Genomic DNA, 13764 nt, shown 5'->3' with positions numbered 1-13764 from the left:
TGCTCAAAAGGCCCAGGTCCATCCCGCGATGAGAACTGAGAGTGAATGTGAAGCTGAGAGATAATCTACTGACCGCTGCTACAGGAGGCAATACTCTTTAAAAAGATCAGTTGAGGCAAACAGCGGTTTGTTTGCTGTAAGTTTACATGCTACCTGTGCTGCAAGGTTCTTACTGGCAGCGTAGTCGTGGCAAAAAAGTGGGCTTGCTGCTGCTGCTGCTAAGTCGCTTCAGTCGTGTTCGACTCTGTGCGATCCCATAGACAGCAGCCCACCAGGCTCCGTCGACCCTGGGATTCTCCCGGCAAGAGTACTGGAGTGAGTTGCCATTTCCTTCTCCAAGGCATGAAAGTGAAAAGTGAAAGTGAAGTCGCTCAGTCGTGTCCGATTCTTAGCGACCCCATGGACCGCAGCCCACCAGGCTCCTCCGCCCATGGGATTTTCCAGGCAAGAGTACTGGAGTGGGCTGCCATCGCCTTCTTCAGGGCCTGCTGCGGCTAACTCCAATTTGCAGTGTACTTTTGGGCAAACCAATCCGTCCGGATCTCATTGTAAGACTGCTGTGACTTCTAGGTGACTGGTTAAAGTTCGAAGTTTTATTCTGTAGGGTCCGGACGTGTTCTGTTGCATTGAAACTTCCCTGACAGGTTTGAATAGGAAGTCTGGAACATAGGAAGTCTTCCCAGTGCCTGCAGGAATGGAAAGAAAAGGGAGAAAAGAAAAGATTGTAGTTCTGCGCCCCTTCCCCAGGCCCCGCTCCTCGAGCAGGCCCGGCCTTTGGCTTCCCGCCTTCACCTTTCCGCAAGCCCCGCCCTTCTATCCCCGCCGCCCTCTCCGCCGGTCCTGTCCCTTTCGTCAGCTCCGCCTTCCTCTCCCACAGGACCCCTCCCATAGAACCACGCCCTACCTTCTTCCCGTCCTTTACCTTCCCCACAGGTCCCACCCGTCCCGCCGGCCCCGCCCTCCGTATCCTGTCGGCCCGAGCTCCCTCTCCCTGAGCGCGAGGCAGGCTGGGAAGTTGGCTGCCGTAAAGATGGCGGCAGACTTGAAAAGCTGGAGGCGCTCCTGTAGCTCTGAGGGGCAGGAGGACGGGCTGAAGGCGGGGCAGGCGCGCTCTGGCCCTCCCCGACGGGCGTGGGTGGTGGTGCGTAAGGGCGCGACAGACGCGCTCCCGCGGTCCTGAAGGGGCGAGGAGGGCAGGCTCGTTCTCAGCGGCTCTGAAGGGTTGGAGGCGGGGCGTGTGGGCCGAAGGGGCGTGCGCACACGGGGCGGGGCGTATTCGCGGGGGCGGGGCCGCGCCCTCGGCCCGGAAGTGCGGGGTGTGGGGTGCAGGGCGCGGACGGCCCCTGGCGGCCACGGGTGGAGACTGCGGCCGGGCGAGCGGCGCAGGGCCGGCGGTGGCCGCGGGGCCAAGGCGAGCATGTAGCGGCAGCGGGCGGCGCGGCGCTCCCGGGGCGGGCCAGGCCGCGGGGGCCGCTCGCGGAGACATGGAGGAAGAGGGCAAGAAGGGCAAGAAGGTGAGCCTGCAGAGCGCGTTCGCCCGAAGGCTGAGCCGGGGGCGTGCTGGACCCCAGACCTAGGCAGGCGGAAGGCGGAGGGGTTGGGGCTGGGCGGGGAAGGGCTCGGGGGACATGGGAGGGTCCCTCGGGGCTGCCCGTCGGTCGGCCGGTACGGGGCGTGGGAAAGTCTGGCTTGGGAGCTCCGTGGAGGGGAGTTCTGATTTAGGAGGTTCGGTGTGGGGAGGTCTAGGACGGGAGTCCGGCGTGGGGAGGCCCGGCACGGGGAAGTCCGAGGTGGGAGTCCGGCGTGGGGAGGCCCCAGGTTGGAAGTCCGACGTTGGGAGGCCGGGAGGCTCACTCTGTTGGAGGTGAGAGTGGTGGGCAGGCCGGGGCCCCCCGGTGAACGGCGCACGGTCGGGCCCGGGACAGGGTCGGGGGAGTCAGTCTCCGCGCGGTGGAGTAGGAGACGAGCCCCTGGACAATGGGTTTAGGTGGTCTTTTGCCTGCAGGGCGCGCGGGGGAGGAAGGAGCCACGCCTTTCCGCCCCTTCCGGTCAGTGACTCTCCCCCAAACCTAGGCTCTCCACATGGCCTTCCCGGCGGGTGAGTGACCAGGGGCTGCAGAGGAGCTGGCCCCGATTATGGGCCAGAAAGTTTTCTAGGGATAGTGTCTTTGAGAAAATGGGGTGTAAGGTTAACGTAGAAACATTTGCTGCTTAATTGACTTCATTATTGGAGTATCAAGTAAAAACAAAAACTGCTACATGATACAGCCCGTTCACGCTTCGGCCGGCGCGGGCAGAGTTTTGCTCTACCTAGTACCAGCTGAGCGATTTCAGTGACGTTATATTTGGCAGTTGGATTTAGGACATAGTTCAAGAGGCTCCTTAGTCTGTGTACTTTTTAAACTATGTCTTTAATTACAGGCTCGAGTAATTGATAAAGAAACTCAACATTTTAAGGAGTCAAATAACCACATGGGATAAGCTATCATTGAAATGAATAGTGGATTTCAATGAAATGTATCTTTCTTAAGTACAGGCTTTATAATCCCAAGGGTCTTACTTGTTATTTTCATTTTCACGTATGTGCACTTTTATGCACAAGTTTAAAAACAGACCTTTATAAATGTTCTGATTTTCTGCTCTTCAGAGCCAGCTGTGTCCTTCAGTTGAGGATTACTCATCACAAGGGGCCCCATTTCAAAAGGTATTTCAAATGAAGTGCAGCCAGATGGTTTTCAGGAGATTGTGTCCTGCTTCTCTCACTTTCTTTACTCATTGCTTTGTTACGTTCTTAGCATGCCTGTCTAAATTCAAGTGCGGTATCAGTTGCAGTTACCTGCAAAGTTGGCTTAAGTCTGGAAAACAACCCAAGAAAGTGATTCTGTAAGCAATCGACCACAGAGGGATGCTGCCCACCAAAAAGGGAGAAATCTGAGTTTAATGTTTCTACCAAAGCTGGTAGAAGGCTCCATAAGAAATGCAGTCAGTTGCATCCTTCCCTGTCACAGATAGGCAGGTGGGCCAGGGCCCAATAGCAGGAGGCCTGTCACCAGCACTCTTGGCTGCCAGCATTCTGTAGATTAGCTGGCTCAGTTCTAGCAGAGGACCAATCCTAGCCACATAGTATCTTCCACAATCAGTCCAAACAGTGTCTGCTAAGAAGAATTACTCCTTTCAAGTGGGTACTAGCCTGTCTGTGACAGGGAAGGATGAGAATGACTGAATTTTTTCTAGAACTTTATACCAGCTCTGGAAGAAATATTTGAATATTCAGCATATTGAGAGAGAAGTGGTAAGACATTCCTGAGCTTTAGGAATAGAAGTAAAAAACCAGTGAAACCCAAGAATTTTATCATGGGGGGCAACGGAAAGATTTAAGCCTAGAAAAGATTAATACATTACATTGTCTATTAAAGGAGATAGTCTGTTAATTACATGGTTGCCTAAGCCAGGAGTTTTGTGTTTTCTCTGTATTTTGCCACTGCCCTAGCCCATTTTCCCACAGACAGACTAGACAGAAGGCTCTGAGGCATAGATTCCTATCCAGGCCACGACTTAGCACACTTTATCTCTTACTCTCAGCCAATTGCAAGCCAGCAGAACCTTTCTGCTCTCTCCCCCATTCAATGTGAGGTCACATACAGCTCAATCAGTTTGATGCTTAAGTTCTTCATTATGGTAAGTTAATCAGAGCTCTCTATTTTAAAGCTTCAACACCAGTTCAAGCTAAAGCAGCAAATAAAGACTTAATAGTTTTATGAAAATAGCATTTGGACATTTAAATTCTCTTTCCAAGTTAGCTTCCTCAAAAAATGCAGATTTAAACCTTAAAAAATGTGCATTGTAGGCTTTCCAGGTCTTCAGATACTTGTCTCGGTGTTCTGTCAAGCAGTTATTCAGGCTTGTTCTAACGTGGCCTATTTCCTCAGGACAGGACTCATCGAGCTGCCAGAGAACCAGTAGACCAGAGTGGATTTCATATAAAGTGCGCAGGTACAGCCCTGTCCTTTCTCAGGCTACCCTGGCACATATGATGAGGGTGACTTGAGCCAGTAATGCCCGGTGGAAGGCGCTGGGTGATGGGGTGTGGGAGGAGCTGGTGGGGAGGTGGGGAGGCCTGAGGGGTAAGCATGTGGACAGAGAGGTCCACTAGCTGCCAGAGGCCTGGGACCCGGGGAGTAGGAGTGACCACGGAGGTCCCTCTCCTGCCTAAATGTCCCCAGAGTAACTGGTGCCTTTCAGACCACAAGTCTTGCTTGAGGATTTGGAGAATAAGGCTGCCTCTTTATAGAACAGACCCAAGATCCATGCATTTCGATACTATTCTGTCAAGGTGTAATTCTTTTTTGTAGGAAATTTAGGTGTACATTTGAGTTGTACTGTGTGCCTTTTCATAAAAACACTTGACTCAGATGAGGATCACAGCCCTTGGGAAGACATAGTTGTGGAAAGTCACTGTTGGCCCTCAACCAGGTTCAGGTCCTGGTTTCTGCTGCTTATGCTGCTGTTGGGTCTGAGGTCGCATGATTTCAGCCTGGATGAAGTTAAATCTTTTTACATTTATCCATTTATTTGTATTCTTTAAATTAAAAAAATAATTATAAAGTACCCTAGAAATATAGGACTAGGTGTAAATGATAATAAAGGGTTACTATTAATTTTGTTGGGTGTAATGTTTGTATTATGTTTTATCAAGTTCTGAACTGATATCACATGCACTGAGATACTTATAGGTGAAATAAGATGACTTCTGAGGTTTGCTTTACTCAGACTAGAGAGAAAAGAGGGGAGATAGCTGAGTGCTTTGGCAATGGGTATTCATTATTTGTTATTCTGCCTACTTCTGTGAATTTTTGAAGTTTCCGTGTAAGAAGTAGGGAGAAAAAATTCCTCTCGGGTGTGGGTCCCTTGTTACCAGCTCATGTACCTGCCAAGTCATCCCCTAGCTAATGTCTGTGAGGAACTCGGAGCTTGCGGTAGACCATACCTCAGGCAGCCATACGTTCCCCACAGGTATGTGTGGGTATGTATAAGTGTTTGTATGGCTGAAATGAAACTTTAAAGAAAGAATTCTAACTATAGGTAGTGCATGCTGGCTTTTTTGAACTGCTGATCATGGCCTAGTAAATTGCTTTTATAACTAAATTGATTCTATAGGTGTCCCAGCCATAATATGGGTTAACAGAGTGACTTCAGGCCTCTATACCTTGTTTTGTTTTCTCTCAAATAGTTGCCACAGGGATTCTTGGGTGGTATTTTGGCGCCCTGGGCTGAGGAGGCCAGAAGACCACTGCAGGAGGTATCTGGTGGGGACCAGATGTCAGGTCATCAGTTGACGAGTCCAGAATAACTGGCAAACATGGGTCTCATTCCTTTTCCGGTTTGGATAATTACCATTTATGTCGCATCATGTATTTATTACTTTTTTGCATTAGGAACTTAGATTCCCTGTTCTTCTTCAGTTGGGTTGATAATCCACTGACGATGATAGTTTAGACTCAGAAAGCTCATCAGAATCTTAGTAGTACTTTTCTGTTTCTGCTCTGATCATCATTTGAGAGGAAGACAGTAAGGGAAGACATTTCTGTGACAAGTCTAAAGAAGGAACTGCTTTGGAATAAGAAGGGATGTCAGTATTCTGCCCTGTGTGGTCAAGAACAAGTGCCTTCTGTCCCCTATAGGTTTGGTCACTGCAGTTACTGTGGTCTTTTATTTCTTCATTTCTGTCAGCACTAATAACCCAGCTGCCCCATCTTCATCACCACCCTGGTGTGACTCAGTTAAGTACTATAGATTTAGCTGATCTGTGTGAAATCATCCTGTTTATATATTTGAGTGCCTGTTTCATGCTTAGTGCAGTGAGAAGGGCTGAAGACATTGCATTTTATTTGCAGAGTAAGCTCTTTACACTATGTTAGAGAATGAGAGAGGGCCAGTGCCATTATATCAGGAGAGACACAGGCATCCGCTAATTCCTCTGGGGGACCATGGATGTGATATGCAGAAGCAGAAGAGGTGCTGGGGAGGGCTTGAGGCCCAGGGCATGGGAGGGCGGAGTTTGGTTTTGGTCCTGTGGACAGCTGAAGCCATTGGGGGTTTTCATTCATTCCTTAAAGAACTGTTCATTGCCATTGACTTTGCGCTGGGTGCAGATGCTAAGGAGACAAGTGAGCTCTGTGGCCACAGAGCTTGAGGGGAAGCTCAGTAGACAGACGAGGATGGATTTTAACGAGTGTGATTTGATAAGAGTGAATAAGGAAACATTTTTGTTACGAAGACATCAAGTACAAGTATAGAGAAAATCTAACAAAGCCCCTGTACCTCAATGTCAAGTATCGTCAGTGCATGGGCAGCTTGTTTCGGGTACACTTTTTCCTCATCCACCGCTGCCCCCCCAGCTGTTACGGGCTGAACTGTACACTGCCCCCCACCCCCCCGCCAATTCGTGTGGTGAAGCCCTGACCCCCAATACCTCAGAATGGGTATGCATTTAGAGAAGGGCTTTTAAAGAGGTGATTAAAGATAAATGAGGTCACTAGGATGGACCCTAATCCCATATGACTGTTATCTTTGTAAGAAGAAGTGGTTTGGACAAAGAGACACCAGGGATGTGCATTCAGTAGAAAGACGACATGAGGATCAGGGAGAAGATGAGCGTTTCTAAGCTGAGAAAGAGGCCCTAGGACCTTGGTCTCGGACGCGCAGCCTCCAGCACTGGGAGAAATACCTGTTTTTGAAGCCACCAGGTCTGTGGTGCTTTGCTCAGGCAGACTAAGACAGTGGGCTATTTTGAAGCTGACCCTGAACATCAGGTTGATGTGCTGAGTCTGGTGTAGTCAGTCCTGTGCTAGGATGGTTTTGGTGGGGCCCTGTCTCAATCTAGCCCAGAGGTTCTGGAACCTGGTCTCCACTGTCACTTTAGACATGGACGAGCTGCTTTAAGAGGCGGCATCATCTGCATGTGCTCTGGGCCACAAACTGACCACTGTCTGTGGTTGTGTGGCCTTGGGTCTGTGGAAGGGCGTGGGGCTGAGCCATGTTGCCCAGCCTCCATGCTATCATCCTGGCTTGGGATTTTTGTGGGCCTTCTAACTACTCTGTTTGCTCTTATCTCTCAGTCCAAGGCCAGTGGCTCTTCTTCAAATGTGGTGCTCAGTTTTAACAGTTACGCAGTTGAGAGGGAGTTTAGATTTGGATTTGTCAATTTAGCAGGGATAAAAAGGACATTTTTTCTTAGGTCTGTGCCAGTGCCAAAAATGTTACAGTTTTTCCTCCTAAGTATGCCTGAACAGTAGCAGTTTTCTGCTGGATTGTGTTAAGAATTAGGTGATTTGATCACAGGCATTAAATGTGTACAGTGCCATGAAAATAATCCTCTTTAGGGAGTGCAGTGGGAAGTTGGAGTTTGGGCTTTTGTTTGAGGCTTAGTATGGTGAACTGCAGTGCATATGTATCTTGTAACCCAGGAGGCAGAACGAATAGTTGAATTCCAAAAGTGAGAAAAATGGTCAGTCTGACCCTATTGTGTTACTGTTCTTCAGTAAAACCTGTTATGGGAGTCACCCGCTTGGGCTTGGGTATGTTGTTTCACCTGTGTTGTTACCTGTGACTCTGAGAAGAGAAACTTTTATTTGAATCGTTTATTCTTCATTCTAATTTGAAATTACACGCACTTATTTCCCCAGATATATAATGTGCTTCCATGTGTTGTTACAGTAACTCTGCAGTCAGGTGTGGTTTGGAATATTCCATTTTCCTTTTGCTGTTTACATGGTGGGGATACAGTTGTATTAATTAAAATGCCTCGAACAGACCTGTGTGTTAGGTATGTTATCCTCCTTGTCACGTGTCAGGAAATGTTCTGGGACCGACTGTGTCTTAAGTATTTTATTACTGCTGGTGGACATATCACTCTTCAGTTTTGTTCTGAGATATGCACAGTGTCTGGAGTGGACTTGCCCATGGAAATCTGATGTCAGACCTTTTTCAGCTCTGTTCTAAGGCTCCTTTCCCAAATAATTGAGAATCTTCAGCCCCACTTCTCGAAAGAGAAGTATGCAGCCATAGTCTGCTTCCTCCACACCCAGCCCCACCCCGAAACATTTTAAAGGGTTTAAATTTTTATTATGTATTTATTTATTTGGCTACACTGAATCTGAAATCTTCACGATGGCATGTGAGATCTAGTTCCCTGACCAGGGATTGAACCCAGGCCCCCTGCATGGGGAGCACGGAGCCTTAGCCACAGGATCACCAGGGAAATCCCTACCCAAGCATTTTATTATGAAAAGTTTTGAATACACCGAAGTTGTAAGAATTTTATAGCAAATACCTATATATACACTGCCTAGTGTATTCTGCCGTTAATGTTGGCTGTATTTGTTTTATCCCATATCTACCCATCTCTTCATCCTTCTACCCATCCATCAACCCATTTTATTTTTCTGATGCATTTCAAAGTAAATTGCAGACATCAGTTCACTATGATCTAAACACTTCAGCATACATATCATTAGAGTTCAATATTTGTTTACAGTTTTCTGTTACTGTAGAATTTATGTATGGTGAAGTGTATGCATCTTAAATGTACATTAGCTAGGGACTTCCCTGGTGGTCCAGTGGTTAAGAATCTGCCTTCCAATGCATGGGATGCATCTACTTCTTCATTAACTGTGCTAAAACCTTTGACTGTGTGGATCACAACAAACTGGAAAATTCTGAGATGGGAATTACAGACCACCTTACCTGCCTCCTGAGAAATCTGTGTGCAGGTCAAGAAGCAACAGTTGGAACTGGACATGGAACAACAGACTGGTTCCAAATTGGGAAAGGAGTATGTCAAGGCTGTGTATTGTCACCCTGCTTATTTAACTTATATGCAGAGTACATCATGCGAAAAACCAGGCTGGATGAAGCACAAGCTGGAATCAAGATTGCTGGGAGAAATATCGATAACCTCAGATATGCAGATGACACCACCCTTATGGCAGTAAGTGAAGAAGAACAAAAGAGCCTCTTGATGAAAGTGAAAGAGGAGAATAAAAAAGCTGGCTTAAAATTCAGCATTCAGAAAATTAAGATCATGGCATCCAGTCCCATCACTTCATGGCACATGGATGGGGAAACAATGGAAACAGTGTCAGACTTTATTTTCTTGGGCTCCAAAATCATTGTGGATGGTGACTGCAGCCATGATATTAAAAGATGTTTGCTCCTTCAAAGGAAAGCTATGACAAACCTAGACAGCATGTTAAAAACAGAGACATCACTTTGCCAACAGAGGTCCATCTAGTCAAAGCTATGGTTTTTCCAGTAGTCAGGTATAGATGTGAGAATTGGACCATAAAGAAGGCTGAGCGCCGAAAATGGTTTCTTTGGAACTGTGGTACTGAAGAAGACAGTTGAGGGTCCCTTGGACTGCAAGGAGATCCAGCCAGTCCATCCTGAAGGAAATCAGTCCTGAATATTCATTGGAAGGACTGAAGCTGAAGCTCTAATACTGTGGCCATCTGATAAGAAAAGCTAACTCGTTGGAAAAGACACTATACTGAGAAAGATTGAAGGCAAGAGAAGGGTGAGACAGAGGATGAGACGGTTGGATGGCATCACCAACTCAGTGGACATGAGTTTGAGCAAACTTCAGGAGATAGTGGGAGAAGGCAATGGCACCCCACTCCAGTACTCTTGCCTGGAAAATCCCATGGACGGAGGAGCCTGGTAGGCTGCAGTCCATGGAGTCACGAAGAGTTGGACACGACTGAGCGACTTCACTTTCACTTTTGTGCATTGGAGAAGGAAATAGCAACCCACTCCAGTATTCTTGCTGGAGAATCCCAGGGACGGGGGAGCCTGGTGGGCTGCCGTCTATGGGGTCGCACAGAATCGGACACGACTGAAGCGACTTAGCAGCAGCAGCAGCAGGAGATAGTGAAGGACAGGGAAGCCTGGCGTGCTGCTTTCCATGGGGGTCGCAAAGAGTCAGATACAACTTAATGACTGAACAACAACATCAGTATTCTATTTTACATATATACCACAATTTGTTTTCTGTCACCTTTTATTGGACATTTAGGTTCTTTTTAGTTCTGTATTATAATGGAAAGCTTCTATGAACATCTGTGAATGACTCATTGTGCGGACATATGTTGTCACTTTTCTTCCCCAGATACCTAATAATGGACTTGCCCAGTTATATGGGAACTATATGTTTAACTTTATAAAACACTGCCAAGCCATTTCCTACTGAATTTTTGTCTGCTAATTCTGTCAGTTATTGGGAGAGAGGTGAGAGGGGGTGTTAAAATATCCAGTTATTGTTTTAGATTTGCTTGTTTCTCCCTGTAGTTCTGTTTGTTTTAGCTTTGTGTATTTTTGAAACTCTTCTTATGTATATGCATATATAGGATTACTGTGTCTTGAAATGGTTGTTTTTTCATTATGAAATGACGGTCGTTATTTCTGGTAATCCTCTTTTTGAAATCTCTTTTGTCTGGTATTAATATAGCCACACCAGCTGCATGTCTGCATGCAGTGTCTTTCTCTTTTTAAATTTTTGGCTGCTCTGGGTCTTCTTCGCAGCATGTGGGCTTCTCTAGTTGTGGCCACAGGCTTAGTTGCCCCATGGCATGTGGGATCTTAGCTCCCCAACTAAGAATCAGCCCGTATCCCCTGCATTGCAAAGTGGATTCTTAACCACTGAACCACCAGAGAAGTCCCCCAGAGCTGTGTTTTTGTTATAATTACCAGAGGCAGAAAAACCCATTGCAGCACATTCTGTTGGTGGTATTTTATCACGTGGAATTCTCTGGGTAGAAGACATTCCACAGCCATGAATTTCCCAGAGTACCAAATACCTGCTTGGGAAATCCTTGTTTCCAGAGACTCCCGAGCACCACATCCCTTTTGGGTTTGCCTCCTCTGTCTGCCTCATCTCGTTGAACGCCCACTTTCAGCAGTGGAGTGTTGTGTTCTTGCCTCTGTCTTTTTTCTTCCATTTTTGGATCTCAGACGCAGAGGAATAAGTTAATCATACATATGATTGGTTCCTGCCAGGCCTGTCTGGTGTTTTCTGTTGGTTTTATTTCTTCACTTATTTGTTCTTTTTCTTTGAAACCCAGTCCTCACTCCTCTTTCATACCCCTCTTTTATTGACAACCATCCTTACCTATTTCACTCAGGTCCTTTTGTTTGTGCATGCCCTTGTAAAATGTGTGTTGTTTTGCTGTGTGTGTTTAAGAATCTTTTTATCTTGAGATAATTTCAAAGTTAAGGAAAACTGCAAAACTAGCTTGGGAACTCCTGTGAACCCTTACAGAATTAGTGCTGAGGTGGTGGCTGTCAGTCTGCTGTGACTCCCACAAGAATGAAGCTCCAGCGTCACTCGGCATGTGCTGGCTTTGGGTGGCTGATGGAGAGTTCAGACAGTAAAGACCTACTGCTCACTTTGCCAGGTGCAGGCAGACTGACTTTTGTTTTCTTCCCAGAGGGCACAGCTTTCTTCTGGAAGGCACTGGTGGCGTCTTGAGGCGGGAGACAGGGAGCTACCTGTTGTAGCAACACATTCAGGCCTGTTGCCATGTTGGGTCAGGTGGGTACAGTGACCCTGCTGTTTGAGGGCTCCATCGACCAGTGGCTTCTGTTACCCTGACTCGGTGGAACCTTGAGCCCAGACATGGGTTCAGTAGTGTGTCTTGGTCCTTTAGGACTGCCAGCCACTGTTGCCGTGCATTTGACAGGGCTTGCCATGCAGGGTCACCTCCACCAGTCTCCAGGCCTTCACATCAGCTTCTCTCTCAGTTACATGGGTCAATGAAAACAGCTAGTACAGCTCAAACGGATAAACCACAGTCAGTGTTCAGTTCAGCAACGCGGGAATATGTAGGCCATGGGGGATCAGGCTCCTAAACCTTGTCCTCCTCCCAACATACCTCCGTGACTAGTTCTCACATCCCAGTCTGGGCTCCTGTATCAGTAGCCATCTCCTCCCACCCAGTTGCTCCACAGCCTCCCTAGCCAGCTTGGCTTTTCTTTTTGTTCTGTTGGAATTCCAACTTATAATAGAAGATCCTATTTACGATAACAAATACATACTTTAGGGTTAAAATTAATAGAAACATCCAGGGAATTCCCTGGTGGTCCAGTGACTAAGACTTCAGGTTTCACTGCCAAGGGCATGGGTTCAGTCCCTGGTAGGGGAACTAAGATCTCTATGAGAGAAACTCCTGAAACATACAAACATGAACTTAAAGGAGTGGAAGACACTTTGGGTAAATAAGGGCGTCATGGCTATATCAGTTCTCCTTGAGTTAATTTTTAATATGATCCCAATAAATACACCTTTGGACTCCTCAATGGAGCGACATCACTTGACTTAAAGCTCATTTGTGTTATAAACAGGCAAGAACGATCTCTGAAAAAGAAGAAAAACAAGGGAACAACCCCAGATTGGGTCATGCTGTCATCCCCCTGATTAAAGCTTGTGGGGTTGTCCTGGAATAAGCTTCAGGAAGTGGAGAAAATACAGAAACAGATCTCACTCCATGGGGAACCTAAGAGCACAGTAAAATGGTATTTTGAAGCGGTGGGGATATTGATTGATGGGTGGTACTAGGGTAACTGGACAGATCGCAGATCCATCCTTCCTACACTAGAGTGAACAAAGGTGGTTCAAAGGTTTAAGTAAAAGCAAAAATGATTAAGCCGTAAAGGTACTAGGCAAAAAGATGGGTGAATTCTTCATTGATGTGGGCGCTGTGGAACCTTTCATTATCCAAAATTCAGAGCAGTGAGGGAAAAATTCAGAAGATCTGATAACATGAACATCAAAAAGTAAAAATTCTTCCCAGGTGACTCAGTGGTAAATAATCTGCCTGCAATACAGGCGACCCAGGTTTCATCCCTGGGTTGGGAAGATCCCCTGGAAAAGGAAATAGCCAACTCCCTCTAGTACTCTTGCCTGGAAAATCCTATGGACAGAGGAGCCTGGCAGGCTATGGCCCAGAGGGTTGCAAACAAGAATGTGACTTAGCGACTAAACAACAAGCAAAGTAAAAAGACAACAAATATTTGCAACTTACAGAACAAAAAGTAGCTACTCCCTGTGTAAGGTGCTTCTAAAAATAAGGAAGACAAAAATAGGACCTGATAGGAAAAAACAAGTCAGAAGATGGGAAAAGACTGAAAAAGGAATGTAAATGGCTTTTAAATGTGTGAAAAGGCAACTGAGACTCTTGCATAATGAGAGGAGTGTAAATTAAGACCAAAGAAAAAAAAGAATGAGCTACCCCTGTTCACCTTTCAGGCCAGCAGAAATCCCTGCTTGGTCATGCATGAGGAACTGACCAGCACAGCCCTGACAACTTGTAAGGGGCAATGCCTGGCTGAACTAAGGTGCCCTGACTGACCCAGCATCTCACTTCCAGAAACCTCCAAGGAAACATTGGCAAAAACATGAAGCAGTTTGTGTACCAAGCTGTTCCTTTTGGCCACTTTCCACTTCTAGGATACAGGCTCACTAAACTGTGGTACATCCTCAGCAGGGTGGGAGGCAGCATGGAGCCTTGTGCTTGGATATGGATCTGAATGCTCTGATGCTTTTTAGATTGTTATCTAGTGGGGAGGGGTTGATCTCTTAGCATGGGCCTTGTGAGTTTGAAACCATGTTTTACAGTACTACAAGTTGAATCCAAACATTTTTTAAAAATAAAGTCATTAAAAAAAACCAAAAGCAAATTATAAAAATGGCAAAACCAAACAAGATGGAAC

General features: G+C 46.7%; 2 protein-coding genes across 8 annotated transcripts in view; one reads left to right on the top strand and one right to left on the bottom strand.

Annotated features, from left to right (window-relative positions):
• Positions 1 to 240: 240 nt before the first annotated feature.
• On the bottom strand, positions 241 to 1971 carry LOC133246285 (uncharacterized). Its single transcript, XM_061414421.1, has 2 exons — positions 923 to 1971; positions 241 to 686 (listed from the first exon to the last, which is right to left on the bottom strand). Exons 1-2 carry the CDS (start codon positions 1417 to 1419, stop codon positions 479 to 481), a joined length of 705 nt encoding a protein of 234 aa, XP_061270405.1. The 5' UTR covers positions 1420 to 1971; the 3' UTR covers positions 241 to 478.
• Positions 1425 to 13764, top strand: part of CCM2 (CCM2 scaffold protein) — a 53405-nt gene continuing 41065 nt past the window's right edge. Inside the window, exons 1-4 of one of the 7 annotated variants that reach the window (XM_061414413.1) lie at positions 1425 to 1514; positions 2006 to 2098; positions 2648 to 2704; positions 3930 to 3993. Coding sequence is in view for 2 of the 7 variants with exons in the window: in XM_061414418.1 (XP_061270402.1) it covers positions 1485 to 1514 (30 nt within the window). In the remaining 5 variants the exon portion in view is untranslated. The remainder of the gene's footprint in view (positions 1515 to 2005; positions 2099 to 2647; positions 2705 to 3929; positions 3994 to 13764) is intronic. The other 6 variants (XM_061414412.1, XM_061414411.1, XM_061414415.1 and 3 more) reach the window with 6 other exon arrangements.

The sequence above is a fragment of the Bos javanicus genome, chromosome 4, assembly GCF_032452875.1.
Source record: "Bos javanicus breed banteng chromosome 4, ARS-OSU_banteng_1.0, whole genome shotgun sequence".
Taxonomy (NCBI): Eukaryota; Metazoa; Chordata; class Mammalia; order Artiodactyla; family Bovidae; genus Bos; species Bos javanicus.
Note: the sequence above shows the minus strand (reverse complement) of the source record. Positions and strands in the feature narration are given on the sequence as shown.

Coding starts and splice junctions, on each gene's coding strand:
- LOC133246285 (XM_061414421.1), bottom strand. CDS start 1,419: ATGCTCGCCTTGGCCCCGCGGCCACCGCCGGCCCTGCGCCGCTCGCCC. Junction 687..922: donor GGGTGGGACCTGTGGGGAAG/GTAAAGGACGGG, acceptor CCATTCCTGCAG/GCACTGGGAAGACTTCCTAT.